Source organism: Pleurodeles waltl, chromosome 9 (genome assembly GCF_031143425.1).
Source record: "Pleurodeles waltl isolate 20211129_DDA chromosome 9, aPleWal1.hap1.20221129, whole genome shotgun sequence".
NCBI lineage: Eukaryota > Metazoa > Chordata > Amphibia > Caudata > Salamandridae > Pleurodeles > Pleurodeles waltl.
Genome location: NC_090448.1, coordinates 1,090,570,136 through 1,090,585,343, shown reverse-complemented (window position 1 = coordinate 1,090,585,343; position 15,208 = coordinate 1,090,570,136). Strand labels below are relative to the sequence as shown.

The 15,208-nt window shown below is 44.3% G+C and overlaps 1 protein-coding gene across 1 annotated transcript in view; it reads left to right on the top strand.

The window, feature by feature from the left end:
• Positions 1 to 15,208, top strand: part of EHD4 (EH domain containing 4) — a 177,570-nt gene that overhangs the window by 91,050 nt on the left and 71,312 nt on the right. Inside the window, exon 4 of the mRNA XM_069208775.1 lies at positions 12,141 to 12,553. Coding sequence (XP_069064876.1) covers positions 12,141 to 12,553 — 413 coding nt within the window. The remainder of the gene's footprint in view (positions 1 to 12,140; positions 12,554 to 15,208) is intronic.

The window sequence follows — 15,208 nt, the reverse complement described above, 5'->3', positions numbered from 1 at the left end:
CTGCCGGTTAACTCCCTGGTGATCGGCAGTTTACTACAGTGTTCTAACGGCAACTAGAGTGCTATCATTCTGAATTTATGCCAAAAAAGTGGCTCATCCGTCCGCCATCTTGATAGAATTGAAGTGGACAACTGAAAGCATTTTCTACTGATGTGACTGCTGTAAATGAGGAGATTAGGGTGCTTCATAACAAATAAGTCTCCCAAAATGTCCACCAGAGAAAAAAGAGCCCAAATGTAGCACAGATATCACCCAAATGTAGCCCAAGTATAGCCCAATGACTGAAGTGTGCAAAGCACTTTTTTTTTGTTTTCTTTTTTCCATTTTATACAGCGCAGACTTGACCTGAAGGGACTGGAGTGCTTTACATGAGCATTGGTTACATTACACAAGGGCACATTCCTTTTGAGCTTTAGGTATTGGGATTTGCCCAGAATTACAGGATGTTGAGCTGACGCCGAAACGTGAACCATTTTCCCCAGTTGCAAAGCCTGTAGCTCTTGCTGTAATGCTACATTCTCTCCCCTAAGTGTAACATAAAATCAAGTGATCAACTGGATAAAAATTCATCAAGATAGCAAATAACTTCAAAGTGCTTTGTCGCTATTTGAGATCTCAGAAAATATGTTCATTTTAGTGCACTTAACTTCATTTCTATGGGAATACGGCCCTGATTTTTATAATTTCTAAAGGAAATGCTTTAGGTATTAAAATTTTTATCATATTAAGATGACGTCAAGCATGTCACACTTTTGTAATAAATATAGAATGTTAGCAATCTGGCTGTTCATTAGAGTACTGTGGGGAGGCAGATGTCAGGGGTACAGACTCAGATAAATGGGGGCGGGGCGAAGGGTGCAGAGGCAACAAGTTAACCACCCTGGGCAGGCTGGAGGGACAGAGGCAGCACAACAGACACTGGAGGTTGGGGGAAAGGGTGGCAGAGGCAACTAACCAGACATGCAGGACAGGCAAGAGAGGCTGCAGCAATATACCAGACGATTGAGGGCAGAAGCAAGAGGCAGTGGCAGTACAACCATGCATGCCAACAGACCCGATTCAGGCAGGAGAAATCCAATATTTTTAAGCTCAAAAGGGCTTTATTTAATCGGTCTCCTGCCTAAAATCTCCTCTTTTTCATGTAAGTCAATGGGGAAAATCAGTTTCCCAGGGTTTTTGTTCCAAAATGACCCTCTTACCAAGTTACAAATGTTGGCAAGTGTGGTACATTGGATCACTTGAGGGCAGGAGGAATGGGGTAGGTACATGGACTAGGATAACAGATGGCAGGAGGGAGATGGGCAGGGGCACCAAATGGACATCACAGGGCAGGATTCGGGGGTTGCAGCAGCACAGTATACCACACAGGACAATTGGGATGGCTGTGCAGCACAACAGACCATGGAAAGCAATAGGGCGGGAACAGGACCATGCACATGGACAAACAGAGAGCAGTGGGGAAAGAGGCAAGGGCAGGAAACTGACCATACCGGACAGACAGGAGGGGAATTTGCAGCATAATGGATCATTAAGGGCAGGAGGAAGGGGCAGGTGCACGACAACGGACCAGACAAGGGAGGAGGGAGGGGCCTGCACATGGAAAACCAAGGGCTTGGGGCAAGAGGGCAGGGCTGGAGCAGGAAACTAACCATGGGGAGCACTGGAAGCACAGCACACCATGGAGTGCAACAGTGTGACTATAATGGCATGCACACAGACAACGGAGGGAAGGTGGGAGGCAGTCAGGGACTGTAAGCTGACCACACAGGGCAGGTGTGAGGGGCTGTGGCATTATTGAATGTCCTGCATGGCAAGCGGGGGAGGGTTAATGGCAGCACGACGGCCATGGTTGGCAATGGGAAGAGGGAATGGGCATGCAAAAAGGACCCTGAAGGACAGAAGGGATGGTAGGGGCTGGAACAAACGAGAGGGCAGGGGCTTCACAACAGACCTTGTGGGGTAGGCAGGAGGCGTAGTTGCAACAGAGCATGGAGGGCAGAAGAGAGTGGCACCAGAATGGACCATGGAGGACATGAGGAAGGGGGTAGGGGCATTGAACTCTCAGGCGGGCAGGGCGGAGGTGGCAGGGACAGGTTGCAGCCATCTGACCATGCTAGGCAGGTGGGAGGGGCAGCGGCAGGTCCATGGAACATGGTGAGCAGAAAGGAGGGAGCAAGGGCAAGCACACAGACATCAGAGGGCAGGGGGAAGGATGTAGGGGCAACAAGCTAAGCACAGAGACTAAGCAGGAGGTCAATGATGGGGCATAGAGCTGGGCCCCATCATTGCCCCTCTCCCCCCAATGCCTTTCCACTGTGCATTGTGATGGGCATTTTGCTTAGCAAAAAAAAAAAAAAAAACTAGACATTCACAAAAAAAAAATAGGTTACAGGACGTTATAGTTGGGAAATAGAATTGAAATAAAATCTTACGAATTCACAAAAAAAAAACAGAGGTTACAGTGACATAGTTAGGAAATAGCCATGGAAATTCAGCTGTTAGTTATTTTGAGTAACTATAATTAGTGCCCTAAGGTCACTATAACTCGCCCTTGCCAGGCACTCCAAATTACCTCAAATATTACATCCCTCATGACATAATTCGTAATATCACTGTAACATTTGCTGTAAAATTATTTATGAGAAAACTGCCTGGCGAGGGCGCAGATTTCCGGAAGATTTGTCAAACGGCACAGGAGTTATTAGTATTAGCAAAACAAAAAACGTTTAGTCTATGGGTAAAGTTGGTCCTAACTATAGCTACCTACTGCCTGTCACCAGTTATATGAAAAAATATATATATGGTTTATGTATATAATATGTATGTATATAATGTGTATGTGTATAATATATGTGTGTGTGTGTGTATGTATATGTGTATTTGTGTATATACATATATATGTATAAAACGTTGAGGCTAGCTACCTAGTGATAAACAGTCTGGGGACACCTGCATAAGCCTTTGACAGGCCAGCTTTAACTGTATTTTATCTGCAGAAAACTACAGTAATACAAATATGATTCTAAACCACCTTGCAGCTTTTAGTTTAGAAATATGCTGTGTTTTGCAAAACTCTTTATTTATTTAGCTGGAACTATAAAGCATCCAGACTTTATTTGGAATAATATCTTGTTGTGTTTGCCTGTGACAGTGGGTTGAAGGGTCTCATGATCAGAAACTAAGATGACAAATGAGTAACCCTTCCTTCTTGGTTATGACTTTCTTCGTTGGTGATCTTAACTAATGACTAAAAGTAACCAGTCCATCACCCAGCAGAAGTGTTGAAAAAACATCACCATGAAGGATCAATTCATAATCAGTCACCAAGACTCTTTTGTTTGCAAACTACCATTGAACTGTCAAATTCAATGTTTTTTGGTACAATCATTCCTTACATTTAATAGATGATCCTTTTGGAGCCATTACTTTCCAATAGTATATAAGAGTATTAAGCTCTTAAAGCATGCCCAGTCATGCTACTGACCGATGCATCAGACCTCCTCCTCTTCTTCACAGATACCTGGTTCAACTCCACATCAGCACCAGACATTGCCACCGCAATCTCAGTGGGCTATAAAATTGCACAACAGAACCGCCCTCACAAGCCAGGAGGAGGACTCTCAGTTGTCTCCAGGGACTCTGTCGAGTGCTCAAAATCCACGGAGAGTGTCACCCTATTCATAGAACATCTGCATTTTAAGCTGCAAATCTCTGAGAACTTCACCCTTAATGGAACTCATGCCTACCGACCACCCCGACCGTGAGCTACCTTCACCAGCCTCATCATCCGCTTCATCGTCGTCCTCACCATCAGCTTGATAGCATAAATACTCCTCGACAAACTCAACTTCCACCTGGAGGACAAAACCGACGCCACTCCCCTGCTCCACAGCACTTCTCAAAAGCCTGGACAACATTAGACTTACCCAGCTCTTCACAGCACCAAAACACATCTCAGAGCACACACTGGAATCCATCTTTAGGAGCAGTAGCATCAAATACAGTGCAACTTCGCAGTTGGACAGATCACACCATCATCCTCTTCAAAATCAACACATCACAGGTCAACACACCCACCAGCATCAGCCTGCCAAGCTGCAGCTGGGGCAAAATCTCAGACTCACCCTCAGCTCTGATCAACCCAACCCCACGGACATCCTCAACGAGCACATCACCATCTTCAACAACGGGGTCAAGAACTGTGCAGACTCCCTCACAGCCTTCAAACCCAACAAGCAAAGAAGGTTCAACAAGCAGGCCAGCTGCTAACCAGAGGGCCATTTGAGATGCCAAATGACACTGCAAAAAGCTAGAGAGAAAATGTAGACCCAGCCACAAACCCACTCATAGAACCACCTACAAGACTGCACTCAGGCTCGACCACCAGCAACTGAGAAACATTAAGAAAAAAAGTGCCAGCTGAATGCGTCTTAAGGAGCTTCAGCAGCTGAAAGGAGATCTTCTCAATCTGCAAAGACTTCACCACTCTCTCAGCCTCCATCAATATCACCCCCTGCCAAGGACTCTGTGACTACCTGAAAAACTTCTTCCACAGAAATATCGCAAACATCTACAACAACTTTGCATAGCAACCTGACCCCGATCACCATCCTACTCGTCACTAATTAGGCGGACACCTGACTGTATGGTCAATTCTCACCAGAGAAGGAGCATCCACTCAAGAGCCTACTTGGACCCATGCTCCTACCTCATATGCCACCTTGGTGCATCCCCAATCAGCACTGCCGTCGCTCGCATCAACACCTCCATCTCATCCGCCACATTTCTGGAAGACTGGATGCAGCAACAGTCAACATTCTTGGCTGACCCAAACCAACTCAGCAACTTCCAACCTATCTCCCTGCTCCTCTACCCAACCAAAGGGGTATAGAAGGCCATCAACAAGCAAATGAGACCACCGATGCAGCCACTGATGATAATCCGAATCATCATGGACTGAGGAGAAACCGTGGCTCTCATCCTACTCAACCTGTCTGTGGCATTCAACACAGTAACCTACAACAAACTGGTCAGAAGACTCCACGAGATCGACATCTAAGGACCTGCGCTCAGATGGGTGTGCTCCTACCTCACGGGAGGAACTCAGACTGCCACTCTTCACATCGACACAAAGATCCTGATCTGTGAGGTCAACCAGTGATCATCCTTTGCCCCAACCTCTTCAACGTCTACATGACACCGGTTGCCAACATCATCTGATTCCAGGGCATCAACATCATCTCCTACGCCGATTGCACTCAATGGACGGACAAGACAACCATCACCACTTTACCAACTGCATGGCCATGGTAGCAGGATGAGTGAGTACCAAGTGCTAGGAGTTCATCTCAGACAAGACGGAAGTACTGGTCTTCGGATGCAAGACCTTCCCTGGGACGCTACCTGGTGGGCGTTTGAGACAGGACCACCCACGCCAGGAATCTGGGGGGGTCATCCTGGACAACAAACTCAACATGACAGCACAAGTCAACGCAGTGGGTGCCACCTGCTTCCACTTCCTACACAATCTTCAAGCGTCTGCCACAGAACACCAGACATATTATCACACAAGCACTCCTCACTAGTAGGCTTGACTACTGCATCTCACTCTATGCCAGAACCTCCTAGCAGCTACCAGACAGACTCCAGACAATCCAGAATGCTGCCACTCCTACTCCAGTTCCCACATGGAATTTACATTTGAATCCCACCTCAGAGCACCGCACTGGCTTCCCAGTCACAAAAGCAGCTATTTCAAACACCTTGCACACAGATATTCAAATTCCTCGAATACAAAGCCTTACACAGCACTGGTCCAGCATACTTAGATAACTGTATACATTTTCGCCAGTCTAACAGACACCTATGCTCATCCTCACTCTCATTCAAACACATCCTCTGCATTCATAAGAGCAGAACAGGAGGTTGTTTGTTCTCATACATCGCACTAAAGACATGCAAGGCCTCCCACAACATATCAGAGCTACCTCCTCACTTCTTGAGTTCTGAAAGCAGCTGAAGACCTGTCTCTTCAAATTACTGTGGGGACACTCACCTACACACCGGCTCAAGTGCTCAAATAAAGTCATGGGGTATTAGTGCAATATACAGATAGATATAAAATAGCATGGTGTGTAGCTCTTCCAGAACACTACTTCAGAACTGCTCTACAAGCCCTCTTACTCCCCCACTGAGATGGTGGTAATGGACAAAACATGACCTTCCGGACTCCACATTGGCACCTCTTAGGGGCATCCTACATGCTGCAGCATTATTATTCAGGGTGTAAAGAAATATGTCCACTTCCAGTGGCACCCCCTTGCCGGCCCGCACCATCCTCAAAACTCAGCTGCATCATTTTCAAAGCTGTAAAGACCTGCACCCCGCTTATCTTGCGGGCAAGCTCACCAATTTTGGTGGATCTCTGCACACTCGCATCCAGGGCACCATCAGATTGCAGACTAAGAAGTGAAAGAAAGAAACAAGACAACAAGTCTTTTCCATACATGCGCCCAGGACATGGACATCATCCCTTATCCATCAGGACTGCCACAACGTGACTTCAGTTTATGAAAGAGTTGAAAACTCACCTCTTTAAACACTACATCACAATTTAACCATCTGAAGGCTCATATTGATCAAAAGGAACAAATTAAATAAACATGATTTTTAAGAGTGCCAAAGAGACTGCACAAAGCACACAATTGTTTTAAAAGTAGGGACAAAGAATGTTTGGTCCACAATGCACCAGTAAGCAAAAGTAAATTAGGTTAATGAAACAAATGCAAACTAAGTTACCCAAGTGAAAACCAAAGGAAATAGACAAAACATTCAGCCACCCCTTGTGAAAAAAACAGGGATTGAGACCTCTTTCTGTATTTCAGCAAAAACAGGTATAGTCTGAGACAACAAGGTGATGGCCGAAGGAAAAACTGTTTAAAAGAAGTGCAGAGGAAAGCATGGCAGGTGACAAACAGTGAAATCGGGGTGAGGAGCAGAGGGCAGAACAGAATGAGTAGTTCACGGGTCAAAAAGTAAAGTGGTGGAAGAAGCTGAAAATGATAGCAGTGAACCAGAGAGCAGGGCAAAATTTGGGTAGGTGGTCGTCATGGAGAGGGGCTGCTGAGAACGAAGGTCTGGATAGTAGGGGAAACACTGGCTAAAGGCACGGGCAGTTCAGTAGTTGTAAAGGCGGCAGAGTTTTATAAAAATTGTTTTTAAAAATGATCATTCCAGAGTGCTGGACCACATTATTAATATAGCGGTTTGTCCACACACCTGTGCTTTTATGTCTAACGAGATTTCAGGTTTTCATGCTAGTCAATCAGTTACTCTCCTAGTTGTGTTGTTCTGGTCTTCTGTGGCTGAACAACCTTTATCCCTGGTGGTCCAAAACATCGAACTAGTCTTGCTCATGTATAGGATCCTCGACCAATTTAGAAAAAAAAAATGTTTTATTTTTTTTTTAATGCGGAAACACAGCACAGCATATTTGAAGGCTATATTTTCAAAAGCCTAATAGTTCATTCTAACTAGACATCATAACTTTATAGGATTTACCATAATGAGATGGCCATAGGAAGGTCAGCGGTTTGGTGATTATTTCATGGAGAGCCACATGATTGACCAAGCCCTACCGTGCCAAAAATCAGCAGAAACAAATTGCGGTGGAAAATATTACAAAATATGACATAGTTATCAAAATTGGTTCCTTATAGTGGATAGTCTCTTGGCTGTCTGCCATGGTGCCCGAATCCAAACCCTATGTTATGGTAAATGTATGCACAGATTGAAGGTGGATAATATATTGGGAAACGCTATTGGCGAGATTTTTCTTTTTTTGCTGTACCCTAATGGCTATCTTTATGAAATAGACACAAGCTGTTTCACTTTAAACTTGGATACCTCCTCTCCTACGCCCCGGCCCTCCTGCACAGCAGAGGCTCAACTCTGTTTCACGCATTTCATGAATTTCACTCCAAGTGATTAGGCTTTCTCCACTTAGCTTGGACATACCCTTCGATAAAAATCATGGCTGAAATTGGGAAGGAAATCCAACCATTGCTGCTAAGAAAAAACTTACTTGGATATGTTACAAATATTCCTAGGTTGGTTAGGAGATAAGCAGCAGCTTGATTAAGAATAATGTGACCATGTAATTGTGTAGAGTCCCCAGGCATTTTTGTTAAAACCTATCTTAAAGATGCAATATGATGTCACTTAAATTCTGCGCTGTTTGCTGTGCAGCTACCCGAGTTATTAAAATGGGATTTTCCTAGACAAAGAAACAGCACAAGATTGAAGAGATTTATACCAGCACTGCAACAGCAATGTGGTATGTCCCTTCTCTTTTTAGGGTCGAGCCTGCGTTGCATGCGCAGTGAGATACTTTAGTGTTTAGAAAAGGGGTGTGAGCCCTGTCGACCTCACGTCTGTGTTTTTCATTGGTTCGTGGGCTTGGCTATAAAAATCTGCTTGCTTTCATTAGTCTGAGGCATGCACACGTCATGCCTTTTCCAGTGGCTAGCCCTCCTCGAGCGCATCGACCAAGTACAGAAAACATGCGAGGTTCGCTGTTTTCTGTCCGGCTCGTGCACTACTTTTTCTCGAATTTACTAGCGCGATTTCGCTTGGCAGAAGTCGAGCGCTTTACATAGTTAATTGCACTTTTTCGGGTTACGTGCATAAATGCACTTTTGCCGATAGGTGAAAAGTCGGGTTATGAGTTTACAACGCTATCAGCTCTAACATGAGCAAACGCGAGACCCGTTGCATTACAAATGCTTGTTTTGTAATACCTCTGATAATGGCTTATCAATACAAAGTAGTACCTGCAAGGCCGTATGTAGCTTTTGTATGCACAATTCCTTGCAATTTTAAGGCTCCACTATATATATATCATATGATTGAATATTGTTTTACATAATTACAAAAAAAATAGTGTATGCATTGTTACAGCATTGCAACTATCCGCAATAAGATTTTTTCTTAATAAAGCTGTAATGTTCAGATTAACCGTTTGTCCTGGCTTGCATAAATATGTGAAAGTAAATTGAGTTCAGTCTAGCTCATTGTATTGAATAGGGTGTACTGCGACCCATCTCAGAGCCTTTTCATTGTATTGACTTGCTGCTTTGTACATGGGTATAAGAAGCTGGCTCTTTTCGTAGTATCGCCCCCAAGTTTTTCAACAGATGCTGCAGATTTTCGTCTTTGAAAGTGCACTTCGGCCTGGTAACCAGACATCTGTGTCAGTGCCTTGCCCCTAAAGTGTATCTCAACTTCGCTGCACCCAATTGGAAATGGCTAACTTACCCGTAAGTCCCTAGTAAATGGTACGCTGGTCCCCAGGGCAAAATATTTAGGAGGTACCCCATTGCTTGCAGCACTAATTGTGCCACCTGGGAGCTAGCCCAAGTAAAATAAGTCCCCCAGTCTGCCCCTGCAGGCTGGTAGAGCAGGCATGCCCTTCTAGCCTGACTTTGCCATTGAAAGCATAGGCAAATCCACCACTTCCCCCTCGATGTGTGTAAGTCACCCCTCTGGCAGGCCTACTGAGCCCTGAAAGCAGGGTGCAGCACATGACACAGGCAGGACATGTACTTTACATGTCCTGACAGTAAAACACACAGAATGACCGTTTTTACTGCGGAAAGGCTTGGTCACCAAATTGGGTGACAGGGTGACACACTGACCCCTCACCTGTGCTAACTCCCGAATGGTGCGACCAAAGTGGACATTCCATGGTATCAAATATCATGTTACATTTAGCACAACTTGTATCTCAAGTTAAAATAAGTTAATGTAACTTCTTGCAGTTAGCAAAACTTCCACTTTATTGTCCTGAAACTCCTGTGCCTTCCTGGCATACATGGAGCCTACTCCACAAGAAATCCTCCCTCCTGGAGAAATGTGCCAACAACTCTCAGGAAGGAGAACAATGAGGGATTGCAGGCTATCACTTCCTTCCTACAGCAGGTCACTTGAGTGTTAGCCCCATAAGCCAGGCTCCAAAGGTGAAGCCACATTTGAAGGACCGATATGTAACACCAGGGGAGAGGGCTGCCCCATTGTTTTGGTAGAAAGGCTTTCACAAGGATCAGAGAGGGGGAAATCGGTTTCCCCACAGGCAAGTAGCCCTGAGGTAGCTACACCCTAGGGGTAGGTTAGGGAGGTCTGAACACAGAGAGAGGGGCCTTACCATCTTGGGAGTGGGTGCATTCTGTGATAGCCAGATGCCACATTCTGCAGGAAGTGCTCACAGGGTTGGGAGGCATGTTGGTAGCCCATTAGCTACCAACTGTATCCTGTCCTGAGGGAACTTTCCAAGCATAAAGAGGGTACCTTTGGTACCCAGACATCAGATCCCAACCAACTTTGAAGGAAGACTGCCCTGCTGCACTGAGGAATCAGCAAAGATGAAGACTGGACCTGCTGGCTAGCAAAGAGAGGCACAGTGCCTGCCATGTCCTGCTCAAGAAGAAGCTGTCTCCAGAGCCCAATCAAGACAAGAGAACACAAAGGGCAAGCCTTACTGGCCTTATGTTTGCAGCACAGAAACACAACAGTTGAAAAGGCTGCTGGGTCAAGTTGGTAGCCCAAAGTCTTCAATCCGCTATCAACACTACTGTGCAGCACCAAGAACCACACCCGACGCACAACACCTGAGTTCTCTGAGCCCAGGAGTGCTGTTGGGGAGTTGCTAGGACCCTCAGAAGGTGAGTTAACGGTCCAGGAGGGATTGGCCTTTGACCATGACAACAGGAGACTGGAAGTCCAGTGACGAATGGACTTTGGCCAGACCAGCGAGGACATTGTGGGACCTCGACCCTGCAACCAGGACCCCCTCACCAACTTTGTGGACTGAGCAGTCTGTGCAGGAAGACTGCTGTCAACTGTGTTGCATCCACAGCATTCTTGGAAGATGTTCTGCACCCTTCAACCCTTGCTTCAGTATCCTTCCATAGGAATCTTTTGAAAACTGATGTCTGGAGCAGCAGGAGGACTGCTTCTTCTGTGAAGGTAACTGTTCTTGAGGACCTTGCTGGTCCATCTGACTAGCTCCCTTCTGGAGCTGGCTGCCGCAGGTAATTCTAGCCAACTGCTTTGACGCTTACCTACTTTTTCCTTGAAAAAGTTTCTTAGCGTCCAGTTTGTTGACTTTGCCAAGGCTTGCTCGCTGTTAAGTAAAATTGCTTTGATTTATTATTGCTTCTGGAATCTATATCTCTGGAACCCTCTGGTGGACCTTTTTTGATTCTAGTGTCTAAATTCCAATACAAATTCTGTTTTTTATAAATTGGTCTTGGATTTCTTGAGTGTTGTGTTGATTTCTTCCTTGTTGTTTTGGTGCTGTTTAAATGGTTAACTCTTGGTCCTCTGTATAAGGGTTTCTGCTCAGAGCCACAGCTACCAAGGGTTGAATTGAGGGTTAGACAGAAGAAACCTAAGGGTCCTAGAGGGGTTGGTGAGTGTATTGCATGGAGAGTCGCACAACCACACCATATAATACACCTCATTTCCTCATAAGAGGGCTGTGCTCAGGAGGGTACTTTCTATTATAAATTATGGCTGGGACGCAGGAGACAGATATTTGGAGAAAACTTTTGTGATAGGCTGAACCAGCATGTATCGTCTGGTGATGCTGCCAAAGTTGACAGTGTTGTGTGTTTGGGTTGATGGGGAAATCACAAGATACTGCAAGTTGTTCATAGATGTCTCACTTGCGATGGCATGGAGAGACATAGTTCAAAAGTAGGGCAGAGGACTGTCCTTGACATTAGAAATGTGGTATAGGAACCTTAACAGGTGCAAAAGGGTAGAATGGGTGGCATAGAACAGGTAGGGTGGTCCTGGTAAGTGTGAAAAGGTCTGAGGGCCTTGGAGTAGTCACCGAACCTAGAACCAGCATGAAGAATATTGTGCTCTCTAATATCGAGTGACTCTTAGTTGTAACATTTTGTATTTCAAATGTGTACTGGCAAAAGCTCTGCAAAAACTGATTAAATTGTTATAGTGTGAAGCTCTAAATGGAGATGATACCTGCAAACAAAGAATTGGCTGCTTTGAATTGGTGTAAAATGATAAAAAATGAATCAAAGATGTTTGTTCATTGTATTTCTTTGTGTTCTTCTTACTAGGCTATGACTTCTGTCAAGTTTTGCAGTGGTTTGCTGAGAGAGTTGATCGGATCATACTTCTCTTTGATGCACATAAATTGGATATCTCTGATGAGTTTTCGGAAGCCATTAGAGCATTCCGTGGTCAAGATGACAAAATCAGAGTTGTTCTGAATAAGGCTGACCAGGTGGACACTCAGCAATTGATGAGAGTATATGGTGCACTCATGTGGTCCCTTGGTAAGGTGATCAACACACCAGAGGTGGTGCGGGTCTACATTGGTTCCTTCTGGTCTAAACCCCTCCAGATCACTGAGAATCGGAAGCTTTTTGAAATGGAAGCACAGGACCTTTTCCGCGATATACAGGGACTGCCAAGAAATGCTGCCTTACGGAAACTGAATGACTTAATAAAGAGAGCAAGGCTTGCAAAGGTAAAGGCTTGTTTGTTACATAAAATGTATGGGAACTGCCCAGTGCAGTTGTGTAAATATAATTTTAAATCAAGATGAAATCTTCCATAAAATCACCCTAGTTGCTGACAAGAAAACCAACATAGTATCTAAAGCGACGGGGCTGCCAAAGCAAGGAATGTTTGTCTTTCATTAGAATTTTCGGAGTGAAGAGTCTAAGTATCAGACAATGTGAACTTAAATGTGGGAAGGACTGTGATACTAACCTAGAGCTAGAATTCCAAAATGCTTTAAAACAATATTAAGCAGTCGTTCCCAATCTTTTGAATCCTGAGGACCCCCACTGTATCATTACTGGAGGCCGTGGACCCCCAAGCAATGTGTGCAATTTAAATTTCAAACATTAAAACAGTTATTCGCAAAAAATACACAAACAAGTACACACCAAACAAATACTCAAATCACTAAAATATAATAAAATATTATTTTATATGAAAAAATCAAAAACTGGAAGGTTGACGCTGCATCTTGGTAACTAACTTTTTAATTTCGTAAAGCTGAATCCTCAGGTCGATTTTACATTTCCCAAGCAATTTCTGTTTTTATTTTTAAGGTATATAAGATCTGCGAAATAGTTTTCACATAAATATGTAGTGGGAAAAGGAAGTAAAACAAATAAGGGTCTCATTTCTCCATAGCATCTCTGTCCCATACCATTATAGGGTGTTGGAGTGCTTTACAGGGGACTACAAGGTGTAGGATTCACATGTTATCCACACTGGTAGGCATTTTCTAAAAGTGCTTGTCTTGAGAAATACAAACTCAGGATTCGGAACATACCACAAATGTTAGCGTTGACTTTAATAAGAAGAATGTCTTGCTGTGCAAGCAAACCTTTTTAGCAGCATAAGGATATTTAAAGACTGGGGGGAAAACATTACTTTCTATTTTGAGCCATGCAGTTTGCATGCAGCTCCTTGATGGCAGTTCACAGCTAACTGTGCTAGATTAAGATTGTAATTTATGAACTGCAGAGTAACAAAACAATCTCTGACAAAAGCAGTAATCCACTGTGCTATACACATAAAATGCTGTTCTTTGCATGATAAAGACTCTTTGCAGCTGGCATATTAACCATCTGCATTATTTATACGAGTCAAAACTACCACTAGACAAAACACCCATCTCTGTCCAGCAGGTACATTAATCACCAGAGTTATCTTGACGCTTTTATTTTTGCCCAAAAACTGCTGGATGCACAAATAACTTTTCAGTGCTTTTAAAACTGCTGAACAAAGGAAATAATAAATATAAAAACACAAACATGTTTCTGTCAGAGCCTTCAGCTTGAGAAGTGCCTTCCTGCCGGCCCACGCCTGCGGACCCCCTGGGAATGTGTCACGGACCCCTGGAGGCCACAGACCACAGGTTGGGAAACGCTGGTATTAAAGTACTCCTCACTGCAGGCACAGCCAATGTTGTCCTGTACCAGCCCCGGACTCTTAAAATGGACACTGGGAGCTTTTTAAAATTATTAATTGATTCAACTTAGAACATGACAAAGTGAGTGGCTCAGTTGGGAGATTTTACTTTTAGACCTGTCAGTGGCGTTTGATACAATCAGTTCTAACGTTCTGTTGAGCTGTTTGAGATCTATTGGTGTAGATGGGCACTTGGGTGGTTTGCCTCCTTCTTGACCAACAGAGTGCAGTCTGTATCACTGCCATCTTTCTGCTCCTTTAAAGCCTCTCTACCATGCAGTGTGGCCCAGTTTCTGACCGATCTCCTTTCTTTTCAGCTAGTCTGTCCATCCCCACTGTGGTCTCATCTAGTGTTTTGGGTTCAGCACCATCTCTGAAGCAGACCAACACCCAGCTGCTTCTTAAATTTGATCAACTTTCTTCTGCATTCAGCACTGAATGTCCCACAATTTTCACACATTAAACATTGAGTAGTTTTAAGTACTGATTATTGGAAAAGATAATGAACTTTGTCATTTGAACTTTGCTAAGTCAACTTGGTAAAACGACAGTCCCTGTTAAGAAAGTGAGAAATTTGTTTGCCTTTGGAGAGTTCAACCAGGTAGTTATTGCATTTGTTCTATTCCATCTTAACTACTGTAATGCTTTTTTTTAAACCTTGGCATACTATTGCGAGATTGTATTGCATCACAAGCGAGAGTGAATTGTGTGTTGGGACTGAGAAAGTACACTTGTGTCTCTCCTGCAAGACGCTCCTTGAATTAGATTTCAATAAAAACCGAAATCTCACTTACAGATCTGGTTATTAGACTGGGCTCTGCTTCTCCAAGTTGGTCTCCCTTATTAGTTGAAGAGATCACATAACTTCCTAATTTGAGCCATGCATTTTGCATGAGGCTTCATTAAAGAGATCACAGTGGCCTTGGTCAGTTTTGCTGCCGAAGATCCCAGTGGTTAAACATACAAGGGCAGGTGGGACAGCCTTTCGGATCTAAGGTCTCTAGAAACTGGACCTCTGTGCCATATTCAACTTTGCTGCCTTTAAAGGTGTAGGCAGCAGTGCTCACCCCTAACCAAGTCCTCATCCTAAGTCCATAGGTGGGTCTCTGCTGGACACCTGGTTTCTCTTCTTGGATGTCCGGCTGCTTGCATCATTTAATATTGCTATCTGCATCTTTGTTTGCTGGTTCTACTT